This window comes from Pseudopipra pipra, chromosome 4 (genome assembly GCF_036250125.1).
Source record: "Pseudopipra pipra isolate bDixPip1 chromosome 4, bDixPip1.hap1, whole genome shotgun sequence".
Taxonomy (NCBI): domain Eukaryota; kingdom Metazoa; phylum Chordata; class Aves; order Passeriformes; family Pipridae; genus Pseudopipra; species Pseudopipra pipra.
This window is the reverse complement of record NC_087552.1, coordinates 6,938,422-6,958,896: the sequence shown is the minus strand read 5'-3', so window position 1 is coordinate 6,958,896 and position 20,475 is coordinate 6,938,422. Positions and strand designations below refer to the sequence as shown.

At 38.4% G+C, this 20,475-nt stretch overlaps 1 protein-coding gene across 6 annotated transcripts in view; it reads right to left on the bottom strand.

The window, feature by feature from the left end:
* The window catches only part of HSPA4L (heat shock protein family A (Hsp70) member 4 like), an 80,257-nt gene that overhangs the window by 58,794 nt on the left and 988 nt on the right, over nt 1-20,475 (bottom strand). For 2 of the 6 annotated variants that reach the window (XM_064651487.1, XM_064651489.1), the window contains exons 1-3: nt 15,665-16,047; nt 11,744-12,330; nt 1,984-2,069 (exon numbers count right to left, since the gene is read on the bottom strand). In XM_064651487.1, the coding sequence (XP_064507557.1) occupies nt 1,984-2,069; nt 11,744-12,330; nt 15,665-15,843 (852 nt within the window). In that variant the 5' untranslated portion in view covers nt 15,844-16,047. Of the gene's footprint in view, nt 1-1,983; nt 2,070-11,743; nt 12,331-15,664; nt 16,048-20,475 lie in introns of those variants that run through there. The other 4 variants (XM_064651493.1, XM_064651488.1, XM_064651490.1 and 1 more) reach the window with 4 other exon arrangements.

Below are 20,475 nucleotides of genomic sequence, written 5' to 3'. Positions count from 1 at the left end.
GCTGAATATTTTTAGAAAGTTTTGGGTAAAATGGTTCTGCAACTTCTGAATATCACAGTAAGGAAGAGCATATTCTTTTAGCATATCTTGCCCTTCCTATTCTGTCTTCTGGTGCAAGGAAGCAGCAGCTATTTTGATTACAAAAAGGGAGAAAAAGAAGGGCTGATGTAGCATTTGGACTTCTATTGCTCAATAAATTTACTAAACTAGCCCTTACATGCCTAGATCTAGTTGCCTAAACTGAGGCAAAGAAAACAAAATTCTGGAAATATAATAATGAGTTATGTTATGTCACATGCTGAAACTGAGAATATTGGGAGTTAAGTTTTTAAATTAATTCCAGTGATTTTTAACATTGAATTCAGAAGAGCAGGGACTTCTCTTATGGAAATAACTTGTATTTAAGTAACAAGTCTTGAAACTGCTTCTTATTTGATATTTTGCAATGCAAGATGAATGAGAATACATTAACAATTCTGCATGTATTACAAAATCTCAGATACAACAACCCTCTGTTTCTTTAGCAGCATGAACCCAGTGTTCTACTCTGCAAAAAAACTCCTGAACTCTGTATTTAAATCTCCTCTGGTCTATTCCAGCAGTCATTCTACTGGCTTGACTCAAACTGCACAGTAAAAAAGGAATAATTGCACTTTAATAAAAGGGTTTGGAAAGCCAACATGCCAAACTGTTACACATTTCAAATAATTGCTGTCTACTTGACAGATTTACTGACAATTTAAACATTAACATTGCATTAAAAGTAACTACTCTATAAAGGGCTGCACTGTATTTTACCAATAAGTAATACATATACTCTAATCTAGCAAGGATACTATTACATAAACTATATAATCTCTGCTTTTTTAATAATTCTGTATTTAATAGCAGTTACAGCAACTCCATATTTGGTCAAAGACAGCCAAGACAAGCTTTTTCTCCCATGGAGCTCTGCCAATACCTGACCACAACTCTGGTAGCTTCATACTGTCAAATATCTTGGAAAGCTTCCTGAACTGACAACCCAGTACTCAATCTCACTGCACTTACAGATATAGTTCCACAGGCACTTGCACTACATAAGTTGCAAACAGAGGCATGTTTAAGAAAATCTAAAATTTTCACTTTTTATCTCTGGACTGTAAAACATTTCTACTATCATCATCACCTCATATATTCTACCTCAAGAAAAACTACCAAGAGACACTACAATTTTTAAACTGCTCCTTCTCATATCTGTTAGTTGCAACTTTTATTTTGTCTTCCTGTCCACCAGGAAGTGGATTTGCACAAAATAACGCAAAATACTAAATTTTATGCTATTAACATCCTATATAAGTAACAACTCTCCTGATTTAGCTCTGAAGTAGCTATGTAATTATTTATTAGTTATTTAATTCTTCGTTATAGTTCCAAAATTATTATTCAGCTAGAAGAAAAGATATATGCAGTAAGTTTGGAGGGAAGAAACATTATTCATCAGGTCAGGTTTTTGGATTTTTTTTTCTATCAACTTTTATTACTGGCTTCTATCAATTTTCATCACTGTTAAGTTTTGAAAGATCTTAAAGTATTTAATCTAAAAACTCTTAAAACCTCGAGACTTCTTTCTATCTAAATATTAAAGAAGTATCAATTTCTCCATTTAAGTGCTCTTAAATATTTTAATGGTACTAACTTGTTAATTCAGGCTTGCTTTTATTCTCTTGTGGTTTGTAATCTTGTTTATATTAATGAATATATAATTATTTTAGTTAAGTATTTCCAGAGCAATTATTACCATTTTAAGAACAGTAATTGACAAAAAAGACCCACTACTATTTTGTTGACATATTTATATTTAAGCTAGACATCAATATCTTGCTTCATGCATGCTAGTGCTGCACATCTCCAGCCCTAAGTTCTGTTTCCTCAGGAAAAAAAGGCCAGAAACAATATTAACATTTACAGAGGACATTAGGAATAAACATTCAACTACTATACCTGCATAGGACCTGGAATGCAAGACAAAACCCTTTCTATATTTTCAGAATTCACATCGACATCATTGACAGCAATTAAAGCATCTCCTGGATGTGAAACAGACAAAACATGAGGAAGTTAGTTGGTATCACACCACAATACACAGCCAAAGTGTCTTGTTTTAAAAATTAGTCTGACATTCAAACAGTCATAAATGTATATTTGTTACATTTAAGAAGATGGTTTCTACATGCAACATTTACTGTGTTTAGAAACATTAGTCTTGCACCTCAATGCTCTTAAGGCCTTACTGCCATGCTTGTATCATTTTACAAAAATCACTGAAGCACGGAATGGTTTGGGCTGGAAGGGACCTTAAAGACCATCCAGTTCCAACCCCGCCTGCCATGGGCAGAGACACATTCCACTAGACCAGGTTGCTCAAAGTCTGTCCAAGCTGTCGTTGAACACTTCCAGGGATGGGGCAACCACAGCTTCTCTGGGCAACCTGTTCCAGTGTGTCACCACCCTCATAATGAAGAATTTCTTTCTAATATCTAATCTAAATCCACCCTCTTTCAGTTTGAATCCATTTCCCCTTGTGCCTTCACTACAAGCCCTTGTAAATAGTCTCTCTCCATCTTTCTTGTAGGCTCCCTTCTGTGACTGGAAGGTCACAATTAGGTCACTCCAAGGCCTTCTCTTTTCCAGGCTGAACAAACTCAATTCTCTCAGCCTTTCCTCATAGGAGAGGTGCTCCATCCCCCTGATCATCTTGGTGGTCCCCCTATATAGCAACTGTCCAAGCTTCTTCCTTCCACCCAGGCTTATATTACACTCGTGTTCCTTTACCAGAAAACACAACAATTTCATCAATCAGGTTTTTTCCCTTGCCCTGCTCTGAAACCACCTCTGTTCACTTGCCAAGCCTTCTCCAGTGCTACTGCCACTGATAAAAACACTGTTTCCAAAAGCACTCCAAAACTCACTCTTCCTGTAGCAGCTTACAAGTTCTAGGCCATCACTTACACCAAAGATTTCAAGTGTTGGTTGAGCCTAACTCTGGAAGAATCTCACCACCCTGAGCTCCCCTCTTTGAAGAAGTCCCGGCAGTTATTGTGCACATTAGTAACTCTTAGTTTAGTTCACTGAACTGGCAGAAAACCATTCATTCTTCCTCATTTCTCCTTCGTCTCTCAAGCCACACCTTTCCCTTCTTTTCCATTCCTTGTCCACTGCTGTGGCTTCTTATTCTGCTCTCTCCATACTTTTATCTGCCCATTCTTCCTGCCTAACGGCATCTTGTGTTTTCTACATCTGACACTCTTACCATCACTGGGAATGGGAAAAAACTCAGGATCCCAAAGAAAAAGTCATTAACTGCAAATAGAAAAGCTTTGAAAAATTAAGGGCACCAATCACAAAAACAAACAGAACCAAATTAGAGCTTACAGACTTAAAATTAACATTCAAGTTTAAAGTACAAACACCAAACTGGGATTTCTCTCTGAAGGAAAATATCCTCAAGAAGTAACCCAGTGATAATTAGTTGATAACCTCTGCCTCATCCCCCTCAGAAAGATGCATATTTAAGCACAGTGTGCAAGAAAAATATGAGACCAGGGGAAAAGGAAACCAACCTGTGAAGTTAGAAAACATAAAAGTAAAATAACATCAAAAGATAAAACTATATAGACCTGTCAAAATAAATAGAAATTGCAAAGTAAAAATAGAAGGTTTTTTACCATTCATCTACTTTCATTAAGAAAATAAAAAAAGGAAGCAGCATTAAAAAAAGGATACATATTAAAGATATTTTAGCTGTGGTAGCGGGAGACTAAACCCAAAGAATTTGATTACTTAAGCTGGCAATTTAGAACATCAGTCCAGTGCTTAAGGTGAGATTTTTGGTTGAACCTAAGTCAGAAAAACTCTCACTAAAAAGACAGTCCTTCATGGTTTCTCTAATGTCAACATCTGAAGCTGGAAGCACTGTTCAGTATAAAAGACAGACTATATCACAGAGGAAGAAACCAACAAATATTACTGGAGTAACAGAAATATAATGGAATTAAATAGGATATTCATTCTCAGGAAGGTAGTCAAGTAACATAAAACACGAAAAAGACAAACGTAATACTTGGATGCATCAGAAAAGGCCCTTCCTTAGAAGGTAGGTAAGTGATCCCATAGAATCCTCCTTACAATCTGTCGTGATTAGATGAGGCGGCATAAATTCATGACAAGAATTATATGAGGTGACTGCCAGTGGCACTAGGATGTAGGATTTGATGCTTCACTAGGTCCTTTCCTGAGCCAAATATTCAACTTCAGAGTAACAAAATAGGTCTTTATTTTCTACTTGATTTTCTTTGGTGTCACTTTCAGTTGTCTCTGCTTTCTCTCCTATCGGGTGAAAAACCTGCTTAGTTTTTAGGTGGTACCTTCTGTCTGCAGAAAGGGAAATAAAGAAATTAGCTTCTTAACAGTGAAAGTTACTTGATTTCAAGGTCATTCTTATGTGTGAACTAAAAACACCAAGAGCTCCTCTGGAAGAGCAAATTGAAAATCAAGCCTCATTTTGCTTCAGCTGCACAAAGACTCCCTTAAACTACCTCCACACATCCTTTCCAAGATTATTAATATAGTGTTCATCACTCAGGCAGTGTAAAGACATTAGAAAAAGGATATGGATTTGTAGCAAATGTGCATGTTAGTATAATTATATTTTAAGCCTTCACTTGGCAACAAAAACGTGAGCAACTGCAGAAATAAAAGTACTGAACCACTGTAAGGTTCAGTATGTTTTTCAATTTTCAAGGGAGAAGACTTGCTCAGCTCAAACTGACACAGTGATGATAACGACATGCGTACTAAGGAAAAGCACAACCTGTGGCTCTAAGGTCTCTCCATTTCCTGAGAATCTACTAAAGGCCACAGAATGTGAAAGTTTAGAAGAATACTGACACTTTATCATTATTTCTATGTTCTACCTTCTTGTTAAGTAGCATCAAATGCAACGGGAATTCTTCCCAAGTACAAGGTTGATTGCTCCAAAGCAGTGCAACACACAGTTAATGAAAGAACATTCTTCTTAACTAACCAGCACTAAGGAAATACTGAATTTCCCAAAAATGCAAGCAATATTCCTCTTTAATACACCAGACAACAACCAACCACTCACTCTTATTTACATTAAAGAAAAATTCATTCCTACTCTTTCTGACAGCAAAACCAAGAAAAGGTTAAGTTGCATTATATACATAAATAAGTTATCTCCCCTTGGAATAAGTTAAATTGGTTTTTCTCTTTCAGTAATAGTAGCTCTCTCACTAACCTATGTGTTTCTTGATGCACAGTACAGTGAAGTTCTAGCCTATCGAATCTTCAACACAACAGTAATTCGAAGATAGAAAAGTTGAGACTTAAAAAGCATTTAAAAGCAATTCACTAAGTCCATGCCAGAGGTCAGGGACTTGAAAATTAGTAATGAAAGGCAGAGCATTCAGGGTACTCTAAAATAACAAGAATTATAAACAGAATTATTATGTTCTTTATTAAGAACACTATATTAAAAATCATCACTCACAACTACAAAAGAAAGCATAAACTGCTCTTCTACTTAACTGAAGCACTGTTTAAACAAAAGTTGGTTTGTGTTCTGTTTGTTTAGTAATTTCTAGAGACCTTAGGAATTCTGTTGTAAAGAGAACAGTCATCTGATTCACAAAGCCATTCAAAGGAGCTGCACACACTTTGTGAAGCCATATGCACCTTAGCACTTTTGGAACTACATCTCCCAGGGTGGAATACACAAAGAAATTTTTGAAAGAAGAGCCATCACTATTTACATGTTACATACTCAAAGTGTCTTGCCACTGGCTGCCGCAAGAGAGGAGCCCCGAAGAAATGACTCCCTGAAACAACATCTCAGCCTTGGCCATATTGATCACCATAACTGGTCTACTCTGGCCTCCAATCGGGAGGTCTGGAGACACACCATCTATAACGCTGCTGATGCCTTTGAGAACGCACGCAGGATCACTCTGGAGGAGAAAAGACAATGCAGAAAGAATCGTGTCTTGCAGAATAAACCACCTAAGGGGTCTTTCTGCTGTGCCTTTTGCAATCAGACATGTCTATCTCGCATTGGCCTTATTAGCCACCAGCGTGCTTGTAACAAATGTGGATAGAGCCTTCCCAAATCTTTGTTCGCGAAGCCTAGCCATGATGATGACTCAAAGTGTATTATTTAGGGTATCCCTAAGGCACGTATGTAAAACTTTCATTGCAGCAATAAATATTTATTCCATTCAATTAGTAAAAAATGTAATCACATACCATAAATGGAACAGCTTTCCAGAAGACACAGCCAAAGCAGTCCTGTAAGGCTGCCTTCTTTCTGCCTGAAAATACTATGTCACTATCAAGGAAGAGCAACTTAATATATAGCTGAGAAAATCTATATGCATCAGTATGGACTTTCCAGAATTGGGGCTGAGCATTTGCATTTTTTCCTTCTTTTTGCCAAACACAACAGCATTCAAAGAATAGAGATTATGAAGTAACAGAATAAACTACATCACTAGGAAAAGTAAGACGTATGTAAAATTATGAATACCGAATATCTTTAAAGTAGGACATGACCAAGACCTACCCAGTGTGATAATTGCAGTGAAAGAGTTTATACATGCAAGTTAACTTTGTTAGAGCTTCCCATCTACATTTTATTTGAGAATTGTCTTCTCTCCTTTAGCAGTGTGAAAAACTTCCAGACAGTGAGACTGACTTAGGTCTTTAGACACTAAGTATGTAAAAAAAATTGCACAAATGTATAAAGTTTAATCTGATTTCACTTAATGCTCAACCAATTTAGGTTAAATGAAATAAAAGTCTATAAATAGCGATTGCAATTGTTTAAGTTCATCTAACTCGATAGTCTGCAGAGTCAAGTCGAATTATCCCAGACTAAATATTGGTGAATTACTGATGTAGACAGAAACATAAGGAAAAAAAAAATCTTAGTTCCATTTTTAGAGACACATTGAGCAACTACAATAGAGGAAATGAATTATCTTCAGGCAGCTCCAAGATATCAGACCTTGAGTTAACAAACTTATTGTTAGAAAAAATATATGTCCTTCTGAAAGAGAGTAGATTTATATTAGGTATTAGGAAGAAATTCTTCCCTGTGAGGGTGATGAGGCACTGAAACAGGTTGTCCAGAGAAGTTATGGATGTCTCACCCCTGGAAGTGTTCAAGGCCAGGTTGGGTAGAGCTCTGAGAGACTTGGTGTGTGGCTAGATCATCTGTAAGATCTCTTCCAACCCAAACCATTCTATGATTTTCAGTCCACAAAGAAGCTATAAGATACCCATAAATGTTCTCCACACAATGTTAAGCACAACTGAATTTTACTTGATTGATAGAAAAGAGAGAGGTGAGGCAGGAATTCTTTCCTGTTTTATTTGTTCTGTCTTGCCATCTTCTCATGAGAAGAGACTTCTCCCATCCAGTCAGCAGCAGCTCAGAACAGTGTGTATTGATCTCAAACACCAAGTTTAAACACAGCTGACGAAATTATTCCTACCTCTTTAAAGACAAAGTTTAGAAAAGTCTTTGGCACTGCTGACATCCCTAGAATGTTTATTTCAGAACTGCCTATCTCTTTGCCACATGAGGCAAGGCACAGGACTGTTACTTCTGTTAACTATCCATTCCCTAGTGATAAACCTGCAAGTACCATTTCTAAAAGCAGATCTGTATGCATGTCCCTTATGTATCGGTATGTATGTCCCTTAATGCATTAAGCTAAGGGACAATGATTGGTGATCCTTCCATACTGTGATGGAAAATGAACATTTTTTCTGAATCAAGTTGTTCACATGGGAGAGGACGGAGGACACTTTTGTCATGGAGTCCTAGTATTTGGTTTCCCCTGTTCTTGGTAATGACCTGGTGGAAGTATGCACAAAAGTTCACATACTCCTTTCCAAAAAAGGCAAACTATGGAACGCATTCCTTCTGAAGAAAGCCAGATCAATTACTTGTTTTATATGTTAGCAGGCTGCTTCTGCCCAAACCAATGCTGCTATGCTTCAAGAGAAGATTAAAAGAATATAAATCATATCCCAAACACCACAGTGAGAACACAGCTAAGCTTATGCAAGCTCTGTGTTTCCATCTTGCATGCCCGAAGTCTCTGCTTTGGAGAGTCTTCTCCAGAAATACACCATGTAACTCCACATAAAAATCTCGAACTCTCACCGTATTTTGGTCCTTTCAAGGACGTATTTTCCTAACAGGACTCTAAGGATATAGACTTCTCAAGAGAAACAGCAGCCTGTAGCTTTGGCATACCTGTTCAAAACTGGATTATTAGAGTCCATTTTTACTATCATCCACAATTAACTGCTGTCCCTGAGGAGTTTTCACTTTTTCTGACAATTGCACATACTGATAAGGTGACAAGATTCCTGCTGAAATATTTGGTGATGAGAGCAGTAAGATAGTTTCAAAGAGGGTAACAATAGTACGCTCTGCTAGTGACAAGAGCTTTGCTGTACTTTCAGTGTGATTGAAATTACTTTTTCATTTGTACTATAGTAAAGATGATGCTCATCAGCATTTACAAGAAGTTTTCCCTGCTGTGAGTAGGACAGATTTCAACTTGAAGGGGGATGGGAAGCAAATCATAACAGCATTTCCTATCATACCCCTTATTTGTCTGGATCTAAAATTGAGTATTTTGGGGACATTTTCCTTTTTGAAAATACACTCAAAGACGAAATTAGAAAGTTCTCCATAGCAGACCAAGCTTTATATATTGTTGAAATTAAGCAAAGAAAATGTTTTGCCAAAAATACAAAAGACACTTTAAAAACATGAGATAAAACCAACTGTATTTCATCTTAACCAAAATGAAATTGACAGCAAGAGTTTAAAAATCAATGAGGGCTTTTCCGTTTTGAAAATTTAAGATGGATACTGAACTGCTAAATAGAACTGATAAAAACCACACGGATGGAATGGATGGAGTGCCATCTTTTTAGAGTTACGAAGCAGCAGGGTTTTTTAAGCTTGAAAACCCATTGTATTTACTTTCATATGGTCAGTGTCTGCATTCTACTTGGTTAATAAAGTACAGCAAAAAGACTTACGACTTCCATATGCAATCTTCAAAACAAAAATTAAAGTGCAGTGCACAAATAATAAACAGATGTTTTAAGTGTTCAAAGTTATAAGGGATATACATTTCAAAATAAATAAAAGAAGCCACCTGAGGAAAGTGATTATTAAGGATGGAAAAAGTGGCTATTTCTACTAAAAATGTTAAAGCAATAACCACTTTGTGAGTCAAAATGAGCACTGCAAACTGGTCACAAGGAAGATCACTGGATGTCATTTAAAGCATGTATTTTAAAAGGAAAATATGGTTTGTATTTGCCTCACGGAAGACTACAAAAACTGGTCTGCACCACTGGAGGCCATTAAAATACTAAAAAGCAAAACAAGAACAGGTTAATGTCTAAGCCTACACATGTAAATGAAGATGAACAGAGTTATAACCACACCAGCCAGCAGGTACCATGCTGTACTGATCAGATATTCCTCATTTGTGATAGCTCAAGAAGCTGGTCACTTTTGTGCTAATTCTTCAATTTTAGCCTGACCACAAAAATATTCTTTATTGACTGTTTCCACAATTCAGAACAGGATTCCTAAAACCTACTTTTATCAACAACAACAGGAAGGCAAAGTTCTGCTGTATGTTTTTGAACTTTCTGTCCAACCTTTGCTCTTGTGAGGATCTACTGAACTACAGTTGCTTCAAAACCAGGCTTTGGGTGTATACCACAGCTATCCCATCCTCTGATGTGCAATACAGATGCAGTAAACCAGACAGTTTTTGACAAGAACAAAAATTTTACTGTATATTCTTTAGGCAGACAGCACTGAAATCTGAGCATCTAATTCATGCAAAGCATCCCTATTTCTAGACACCACATAAAAATCCCAAAGTACTCAACTTCGCTATAGAGACATAGTTTGAAAGTATTTTTATATGAAAATTATATATTTTATACTGTTGGCACTGAATACAGCTCATTTTCCTAGTTAAGAGCTGAATAACTCCAGTACGCTTAAAACTATTTTGTTTTCAATGTGCAAAACCAAGGCAAGGGTTGGTGATAGCCTAGGACACACTAAACTGCAAGACTCTTTAGATTAAGGTAAATTTTCTTCTATTTGAAACAAAACGAAAACCCCACAGATTTTGTCCTCACTAGCTCTGTGAATCAGTAAGTGCGTTAGATGAAATACTAACTCTGTTTAGGTTCACTTATCTCCAGGATCTGGTATTTGCCTACACTGTTTTGACTTCACACTTGCTCTTATGAACAGGCTATATACAAATTTGTGTCCCAAAATTAACTTAGAGGTTATAAATACACAGTCTTGCACTAATTAGATTAAATACCATTAAACAGATCAAACTCATTCACTCCTCCCCCTCAATCCACATGCCCCACTTCTTGACTAATCAGTTCTTGCTGGCAAAATGTGAAAGTTATCCAGTTTTCCCTCTGGAGTATTCTTTAGGATCCCTACCAAAAACACGTGCTGGAAGAATCAGCTAGTCAAAGCACGATTTGCCTTTTTACACACACGACACTGGAATTTCAAAAGAACTCATGCTGACTTTGTGGGATTTGTGCTACTATAGTATTAAGATTTTCATGATCTTCTAACCAACATCACATCTTTGCTCTCTTGCTCCATGAGGGACCAACTTCAAGGGTAATTAAACAACCTTCCGCCCTTTGCAGCAGTGGCCTGGTTGTCTCACATTTACTGTCTCCAAGGTTGGTGTCCTGTGAGTGCCAAGTCCTTTTAATGGCCTCAATTAAAATGGGAGTATTTCTGCTCCCTCATTTTCACTCCCAGCAGTTCATTCCTCTCAATTATTCACATCTGGGTGCTTGTCAGACCTTCTGTGACCCAGGTTTAATGTACTACACCCACAAAAAACTACAGAGCCAGTTTTTCTTTGGGGTTAGTTTCCTGCCAGGTTATTTAGTTGTATCAGCTCAAGGAAGCGTCTGATGAGCCAAACCAACGCAAAGAAGAGTGAGTAAGCTGGCTCACTGCCTTCCTAAACTGCAGCATCACTATAGATTTGGAGTCTCCTGATCACAACTGCTGAGGAAGCAGCTGTTAAACTCGCTAAACAGAAAAATAACCAAACAAGGCTGCGCAGAAAATTTGTAACATATATCTTACTTGATATTTTTTCCTAATTTTTATGATACAAAATCCATTTAAAGGACATACAGTAAAGCTTTTCATCCAAGAGGGATGATGTTGAAAAGACTGAAAACTAAATACAGTATTTGGCAGACTATAGGCTTTCCCCAGGCCCACTTATCTAGGGATTAAATCCTGCATTAAATTAAAGGGGGGGGCGCTGGTGGTGGTGTATTTCTTGCTCCATGTTCAAGCTGCTCAATCCCCATACACTAAGGGATAGTTGTCTCCTTATTGTAGTAACACCTTTTATGTTATGCCACGTGTTCTTAAAACCACTAATGTAGTAAAATTGACTAGGTAACAAAGCATCAGATGCCATGACATTGATTTAAAATTATCCCTCAAGAACTGATGTAACTGCTTATGTCTCAGGAATATTCAAATCAGCTGCTTAAAAAAGCAAAAAAACCCGTAAGTCTTCATTTCAACGGAAGATTGCAGAAGTTGACTATTCCTCTGTTTACTTACCGATCAAGATTTGACCTGTTTTCACTGCAGAACTACCTGGCACCAAGCCATGTACCACAAGCTTCTCTTCTCCAACTCCTCTGATGACTTTATCCTTCCTGCCTTGTTTCTCCACTCTTCTGCTGCTCCATGAGGACTGATGGACAATTCCCACTAAGGCCTCCAGCAGCCTCTGCTGCTCCTCTTCTCCAGCACTGTACAGTTTTCTGGGATTTACATAAACATACACATCTTTGTACTTTTGTGGAACAGTGACACCCATTTTCTGTGTGGATGGGTGTTTCAATATGGAAGTAGGACCAGTGGAGTGCACATTACAGCTTCCACTGCCTTTCTTACCAGAATGCTTTGGTAAAAGATTTTTCTTTTTTAATATTTTGGTCCATTTCTTCAGTTCATACTTCCTTTCCTTTCGTGATTCCTCTTGAATAATTTCAGCTTCATTTTCACGAAACCTGACATGATTCACTGCTGGCATTTCTGGACAGCTGTTCTGGAACAAAGTTTCTTCTTCACTTTCACTCAATTCTAAATAAAATAATTCCCCGTTTTTCTGCACACCATCCAACCATTCAGGCTCAAGATCACTGGGAAAGAAAGAAGAATGATCAGTGACAGTTCTGACAAGGAAGACTGCTATGCAAGTGACATCTGATTGTTTTAAGTAGGAAGGGGACAGAGTGTGCAAGGGATAAAAAAAAGGAAAAAAAATAGTTGCCTCCTGAACACTGACAGTTCAACTGCTTAAGTTTGCCATAAGGATTAGTGCTGGTCTTAGACAAATGATGGAAATGGCAAGGAAAGACACCCCTCCCAGAACTTAAAATAGTTTCTTCAAGTGCCTTACAGAAAAACAGCCATTGCAAAAAGCAATATTCCCTTTTCTGAAAACAAACAACAAAATACAACCACAAACTTGGTTTAATTAGTAATTACATTAATGGGCATGATGGGGCTTTCTCCTGGAGAAAAAATGCCATCCTATTTGTTCTCTAATATTATTTTTGCCTTTATAATGTAATCACGGTGTGATTTTTGGGGTTGTCCTGTGCAGAGTCTGAAGCTGAACTTGATGATTCTTGTAGGTCCCTTCTAATTAAGGATGCTATGGGAAGACAGATTGTACTGTCAGCCTTTTGGCAAGACAAGATTAACATTTTAAAGTCACTTAAATTTAACAAAAAAAATCCCAAAACAACCCAACACGAAATCAAAGTAACACTTTTAAAAAGTCAAGTTCCAAATAGCACATTCACGCTCACATGCAAAAATATGCACTAAAAAGAGGCAGCACTGCTATAGAAACAGTTCTGACAGCTGGAGTGGATCACTTTAAGTCACAAGCAACATGCTGCTGCAAAGCAAAGGCAAAGCAGCTCCACGATGTATTACCAAAAGTATCATCTGCACAGCACAAAAAATTTTTTGTCCTAATTTGGCAACAATAATATTGTCAACTATGTCCAGTTTCGGATAGTACATTTTAAGAAAGATGGAATAATTGGAACATATCCACAGCACAAAGACAAATAGTAAGTAGTGTATAAACATGTTTTAAAGGGAAAGAGACTGAAGAAAATCATGCTCTTTTGGCTGAGAAAAAAACCCAAACCAACCAGAAAAAGGGTTGCTGAGAGGCAACAGGCCAAATGAACCCCAAGGTGAACCACCAAATGTTACTACAGGATGAGGATCAATAAGTAGGAGTACTTAGCATTTTAATTATCTAAAATGTTCTGTATGGAAGACTTCCAGGAACAGACAAAGACAGTTCATTCATCCCAACTAGACAACAAACAGGTCTCCGTGTTTCATAAAAATCATATAAGGAAAAACTAGGTCGATGATTTACATCAGAATTCATCTCATTCATCATTTAAAGTTAACATACATTCATACATTTTATACAAGAACTAATTTTACAGAATAATGAGTGTGAGTTGTGTTTAGAACTAGTATTAAATAATTCAAATAGTGCATTAATTTGAGAACAGATAAATGAAACAGCTTCAAATTATAGCTGAACAGAGAATACTATGCAAAGACATTGCACCATAGCACCTTTAAGGGCTCAAAGAAAAGATCTGGTTGGACTAAGAACATAGAAAACATTGGCATTACTCTCTTCCTGGAGCCCCAATTACTGTGAGAACTATATGGATGTTGCACAGGAAGAAACATCATGTACTTCCTCTGCATTTATTAATTTTTTGTGCCCAAGTTGATAGTTTTAAAAGAAGAGCCATGACTTGTGAGGATTTGGCTAATCCCAGTGGTCATCAGTAAGTCAGTTTGCAACTTACTACTAAGTCTTACTCAAGATCTTGTGTATCTTACTCAAGGCTGCTAAGGCCAGACAATATCTGATCCGACATCTTTCAAAAGGTGGTAGGCAAGAAATAACATGCCAGAGTTTTTCCTTGTTTTGTTTTTTAAGTACTTCTGCATTCTGGTATATGTAAGCAAAATTAGGAAAAACCAAAATTAACGAAGGAAACACTAGAAATTTACAAAGAAATAACATGTGGATTAGCAGAAACTTCTGTGATATATGATAGCCATTTTACTCCCTCTATAAAAAAGGATTGTGCTCTTAGTAAAAGCTCTTTCATCTTTGGGATAATGTCAAAATTTCAACTTGGATGTCAGTTCATACACTCACATTCTCCAGCTTTGTTTTGTATTCTTACCACAATGTACATTATGGACTAAGAAAAAAAAGGGGTGGCCATTTGTAGTATTTACATTATAATGTAAAGGAACTGTCACTTTTGAAATACAGATCTGTACAGACATCTGGAAAAGCAAAGTCTGAAACAAGAAATCTACATGTAGGATGATACATTTTTCCCCCTAATGTTGTAGTGTCACAATTGATTTAAATTAAGCAAGGAAAAAAAAAAAAATCTCATTTCCATCTCTCTTCCCTTGTGTCAAAACAAGTGCTTCCATCTAGGTCTGGAAGCTTCAGTTAAGGGATCTAAAACTCTGAAAGACCCACATTCCTTTAAGAGCAGTTTCACTGATCACACACAGGTATTTATTTCCTCCATTGCCCGAAAAACTGTGCCAATTGAAATTGTCCATGTATGGAAGAAAGATAAACCAGAAACAAAGGATCCAAGTTCTGTTTCTGAAGCAAGAGAAGGCTCTTCTCACCCAAGGAAACTGAAACAATAAAACCATTATAGTCTTGTCTCTGCCAAAGGCAGGGGGTTGGAATTGGATGATCTTTATGGTCCTTTCCAATCCAAACCATTCTGTGATTCTGTGAGCCTTTGAGCCTGTTTTAAAGCAATTAAACAACAAATCAAGGATTAACTACTTTTAGGTAACTGCACTCGAGTTAAATTCCACCCGTATGAGACTCTGCAGAAGTGAAGTTCGTCATCTTTAGTTTTTCAAACCTTTGGCTGTGCCACAACAAAGTACAACTTCATGCTGAGGCATCGATTTGGTATAGGCAAAGCTGCCATCCTCTAACTGGCTATAGCTGCCCAGAAGGATTCTGACTTAGTGACAGAAAATGTTAAACTCTGTTAAAATAGAACTACTAAAAACACAAACACGCTATTTTCCCGCTGGCACATGTAACCATTCACTCCTCAGCTCTGTCTGAGCTTGGCACTTATTAACACACGTGCGATGTCCCTCCTTCCCCTCTGGTTCGCAGGCCGTGTCCAGCTGGGATACAGGACCCATCCCAAGGACTGCCCGCAGCTGAACTAACGCTGCTGCTAGCCGCGTTACCGTCAGGGCTCGGCAGAGAGACGCCTCAGAAAGCACAGAGCGTTCTCTGCTACTAGAACCATCACCGCTACACCCACAGCCCCGGGGGACTCCGACCGCTGCGCCGGGGCGGCGCAACCCCACGAACGCCCCCGACCCAGGGCCCGCGGCTCGCCCTTCCCGGCCCCTTACTCGGAGCTCGCAGACAGCGAGGAGCCGCAGGAGTCACTCTCGCTGCCGGTGCCCGCAGGCTCAGCGCCTTCCCCCCTCGGCGGCTCCATCGCCTCGGCGGCTCCACTCCCGCCGGGCCCCCCGGACGCCATTACACACCCACGCCGGGCGGCCACGTGGCCCGCGCCGCGCCCTCCCATTGGCCGCGTCCCCGCGCGCCATGGAGACGGCGGGAAGCGCGAGGGGCCCGGGCCGGGAGGGGCAGCACCGCCCCCGCCTCGAGCGGGGGAAATTGCGCCTTCAGTGCGCCACCTGATAGTAATGCCCAACCTCCCCCGTTCGCCTCCTCGAAACAAAAAAACTGCCTTAGCGATCCCTTGCAAGTCTTTCAGTAGGTCGATATGGAACGCAAATGACCAGACTATTTATTTAGTTGCCCGATGTCAAGGTCCCACATCTGTCCCATAGAGATTGGCAGTGAAACTCGGAGTCCTGGGCCAGAGCGTTGCTTGTAATCAAACACTAATCTGGAGGGGGAAACGTGAGGTCAGAAGTGACTGTCAAGTCAAATACGTAGCATTGGGATACCTCTCTGCTTTATTTTATACTCTTATATTTGTTTATGGAGTTGTGAGAAACTGAGGTAACTTGTTTTTAGGTTAGTCAGGAGAGAACAGTGGGGTTCAGGAGAAACAAGGATGTGACAGACCCAAACAAGCACCTTAAACCAGCCCATGCAATCTACACGTGAAAATCATGCAGTCAAAGGAGAGACAAAAACCCTCTACTCTGTTTTCAGGACATAAATTATTCCCATCCATGAAAAACAAGACCCATGGCAACCCCATAGGCAACTTGCTGTGTAGCTATGTCAGTAAACCCATCAGGACACGCATGGTGAATAGGGAAAGGATGGAGAATAATTGTTGGAACATTTTTAATATGTTGGATTTAAGGTCTGCTCAGTGGGATATTTGCACAGCTTCGCCAGCAGGGTTTTATAATGTTGGAGTACTATGTAGGAGTCATAGAATTCTAGTATGAAATCCCTGTGCTTGAAACTGCTTTAGGGAAGCATTTGTTAATAAGTGTGATTCCAAGTGAATTAACAGAAAGAAATGTTTTGGATTCGTATCCATGTGATTAGGCTTCCACTGCAGTTGTTAAAGATACCTATATTGAATACTGTGGCCATTCTGAAGTCCCTGTACAAGACCTGATTTTGCAGATAAATCACTATTTTATAGTTTTTAAGACTACAAAACTATGCAAAGGGGGAAGACAGAAACATTCCCTATCTAAAGTAAAAAGTTTGTTCTGCTGTGGTTTTATTTGGTTTAGGACAGGACAGTGTAGTTACTTTAAGGGGCTTTTTTCTCCTATCTGAGCAGGCAACAACCATGCCACACAAAATACATAACTCATGCATGGTAAAAAAAAAATAAAAAATTAAAAATCATATCTTTGGTTGTTTGCAATTGTCAGACTCCAAGTTATGCACCAACTTTCATTCTGTCTATAACTTCCAGAAGAACAGGCGGAAAAAATATTTTTCAAGTACCCCACTTCCCAGACAATTTACTTTGTGAAAACAAAATAGTCTGCATAATCAGCATTTCCCAAAGAGCCTAATGAGTTAAGATTTCCTAAGAGCAATACTGCAGGAGTTAGAATTTTAGGAGAAGTAGGTGAGATACACTGTCCCACCCTCCCTAATTCTGCTTACATTTGCAAGCACTTTAAATATGCTGAGCAGCACACTGAAGTGTTTCTGTAGAGAAGTGATAGTCAATGCCAGATGGTCCTGTGTTAGTTAAATTTCACTGAGTTCAAGAGCTGGTTAATTGTTTCCAGTTGTTTGCTCTCTAAGTGAGAAATACAGGCTCTCTCAAGGAGGCAGTGGTCTTACACCACTTGCTGTTTTATAGGAATAAGCTCATTATGAATGGAAGGGTGATGGAAGATTTGGTCCACTGAGAGGGGTAGTTGGGAGTCACCTAAGTATTTTTCTGAAACAAATGTGGAATTTTTGCTGCTCTGGGAACAATTAAAGACTGCAAGGCATATCTCACACAGCAGGATTTTATTTTAGTGAAGACACAGATTTTCCCATACAATCCCTCTTGAGAGGAAAGCCTCTCATTTCTTGGGCATAAGTATTAGGAAAAGACTTGAAATAATTTGTCTTTTGGCAGATACTTTACACTTAGTCCAAGTAGCTGGGCTGATGCTTCTTGCTAGGGAACCCATAAGCCTTCTATGCTAAGTTGCTGTTATTAACAAGCAGATGGTAAAAACTTGCCACAGGGTATCATTGGCATCAATAGTACTGCTCACCCTCACTGGACAACTGGTTAATGAACACTTAAAAGTGGATAATTAAAAAGCACTCCCTTTCACCTTAAGGTTGTTCTGATTAGCTGTTCCTGCAAAGAACTAAATCCATGTGTATAAATTTATTTCGGAACAAGAGTTTCTTGTTACTGTTTTCAGCTTAACCTGCTTCAAAAGTTGCTGTGTTTTAAAAATAACAGAAAATAACAGAAAAATATTCAGAAATAGACTGAAGTTAAAAGAAGACAGAGTATAGGACAAACTAAAGAGATATACTGGTTCTGTCTAATAAAGTACTAAAATAACTAGAGTGCAACTTTATTTTTTTGGTGCAGTTGCATGGATACTCCAACCACTGCCCAATTTCAACTACTAGTATTTTTCATTGTTATATACTGACAGCTGATTTTTTCAACCTGATGATAAAGAAAGGAGGCTGGAGTTAGAGTCTTTCCTAGTGCCTAGATGGAAGAACACAGGGAAATTTAGGATTAGCGTTTATGACTAACTTATTGTGTTTGGTATAGTCAGGCCTAATCTTAGCAATGTTCCCAGGACCCATAATTCACTGATGGTATTCCAAAATATTTCACTGATTCACATTCTGCAGGTGTGTTGGGCCTGAATCACGGATGTACTTGGGCTTTTTTCAACACACGGCTGAAAACTGGGACAGCATTATGCCCTTGGTACCCTGTGCTATGAGTGATGCTACCTGATACTTAGGAGCACCTGCTTTAAGCCTGTGAGGTGCCAATGTGCTATCCAGGAATTATATCAGATCCCTGATTTTTCAGCTATCTCTCCTTCTTCTTCAGGGTCATTCCCCCTAGTGACTGCCAGTGTGGGTGAGGAAGAGCAATGACTGCAGTGCTGTTCCTGTAATATCTGAACAGTGCTCCAAACTGGAAGAATTCTCCAAAGATTGGATCTGCCAGCTCCCTGGCTCTTTTGTACAGTTCAGGCACTAGAAACAGGCCATAGTAATCCTGCAAGACAAATCTCACTGGATACACCTGGACTATAGTAGAATCTGTCTTTCTTACTATAAGGGTATCAACAGCATTTTAAGTGTCCCTTTGCTTTCTCCTTCCATACTTCAAATTACAGCTCTTCATTAGTGATAAAGAACTAATAAGGCCTAAGTGACTTGTTATTGTTTCATTTTTTCCTTTCTGCTTGTTTTCAAATCCATTACTATTTCCAGAAAGGCTCTATCAACAACTGGACACAAATGATACATTACATATGTAACTTGATACATTACTAACAGAGAAAACTAAGAGGAAAATAGTTTCATCTTTGTTTATCAGTTCTGTTTCTTGATGCTAACACCTGCTTTACTGAAAGAAAAACTAACAAAAAAAATGGAATGCTAAAGAGTGACATTATATACTTTTCATCTATTGATCCCTATTTATTTTTTTATTCCTCCAGTGCACAGCATCAGCAAAAATGTAACAGAAATAATTTCCTCTTTTTAAAAGTTAATGACAACAGCACAGCTTTCTCCTGCCCTGCCAAAGTCTTTCTTAAAGGACAAAAGGCACATTTCACAAGCACTTCTTATTAAATAAGATTTTTTATTACAAGGTTTCCATAAAACTACGTGAATAAGATTGTGATTACAGCATCTTCTGTTCACAACTTTATGATTGCATCAAGACCATCCACAGCAAAGTAGCATGAATTGAACAATAACACTGGACTGTCATTTTTATTGGGATATTTACATATAAACAGACTAAATGGAGAATGAAGGCTACCTTTGGGACCAAAGGATCAGAAATTTTGTGAGAAAACACTCCAGTGTTCAATAATTAAAATAGGCTGTTCTTTCTGACTTCTTAAGCTTTCTGTATCAACTCTGCTGGATCACAGAAGGTATTTTACAAGAACACAAAACCAACAAGAAGACAGCCATGAAGAATCTGGGAAGACTAGTTCAACCCATCTCATTCTTTTGGAAAGCAGTCCTATAGAGTTAAGAGTTCCCTCTAGCATGAAAAGCAGCTCTAACTTCAAATATGATTTTTTTTCCTACTGTTTTTACTTCACTTTAAATCTACAGGGTTTTTTTAGGATCGCCTGCTATGCGTAGCAGGCATGTCAAGCATGAAAGAAAACCATTATTTGCAGTCAGTCAACATGCAAATGTTTCAAGCATGAATACCCTTATTACACTTAGAGTATATTAATATAAGCAATACCATGGGGCAGCATGTTTTTAATCCAGCTTTGAAATGGAACATTTTCTGTTAAGTCACTGACAAATCCATGCACAAATCCATGCAACCAGAGGGTCCCTGTTAGCAGATAGATACATTTATTGCTCATAAAGCAGCTTCAGACTGCCATGCAGGAGCAGGCTGATTCTGGCATGCCCTCCTTGCTGTACTCTGTGTTTGCATCCCCAGTGTTCATAGGAATGGATTTTAAGTGACGCCTTGAGCTGGAGTTAATAATCAGTTGTTAGTTTCCATAGCAAGAGCTGTTTG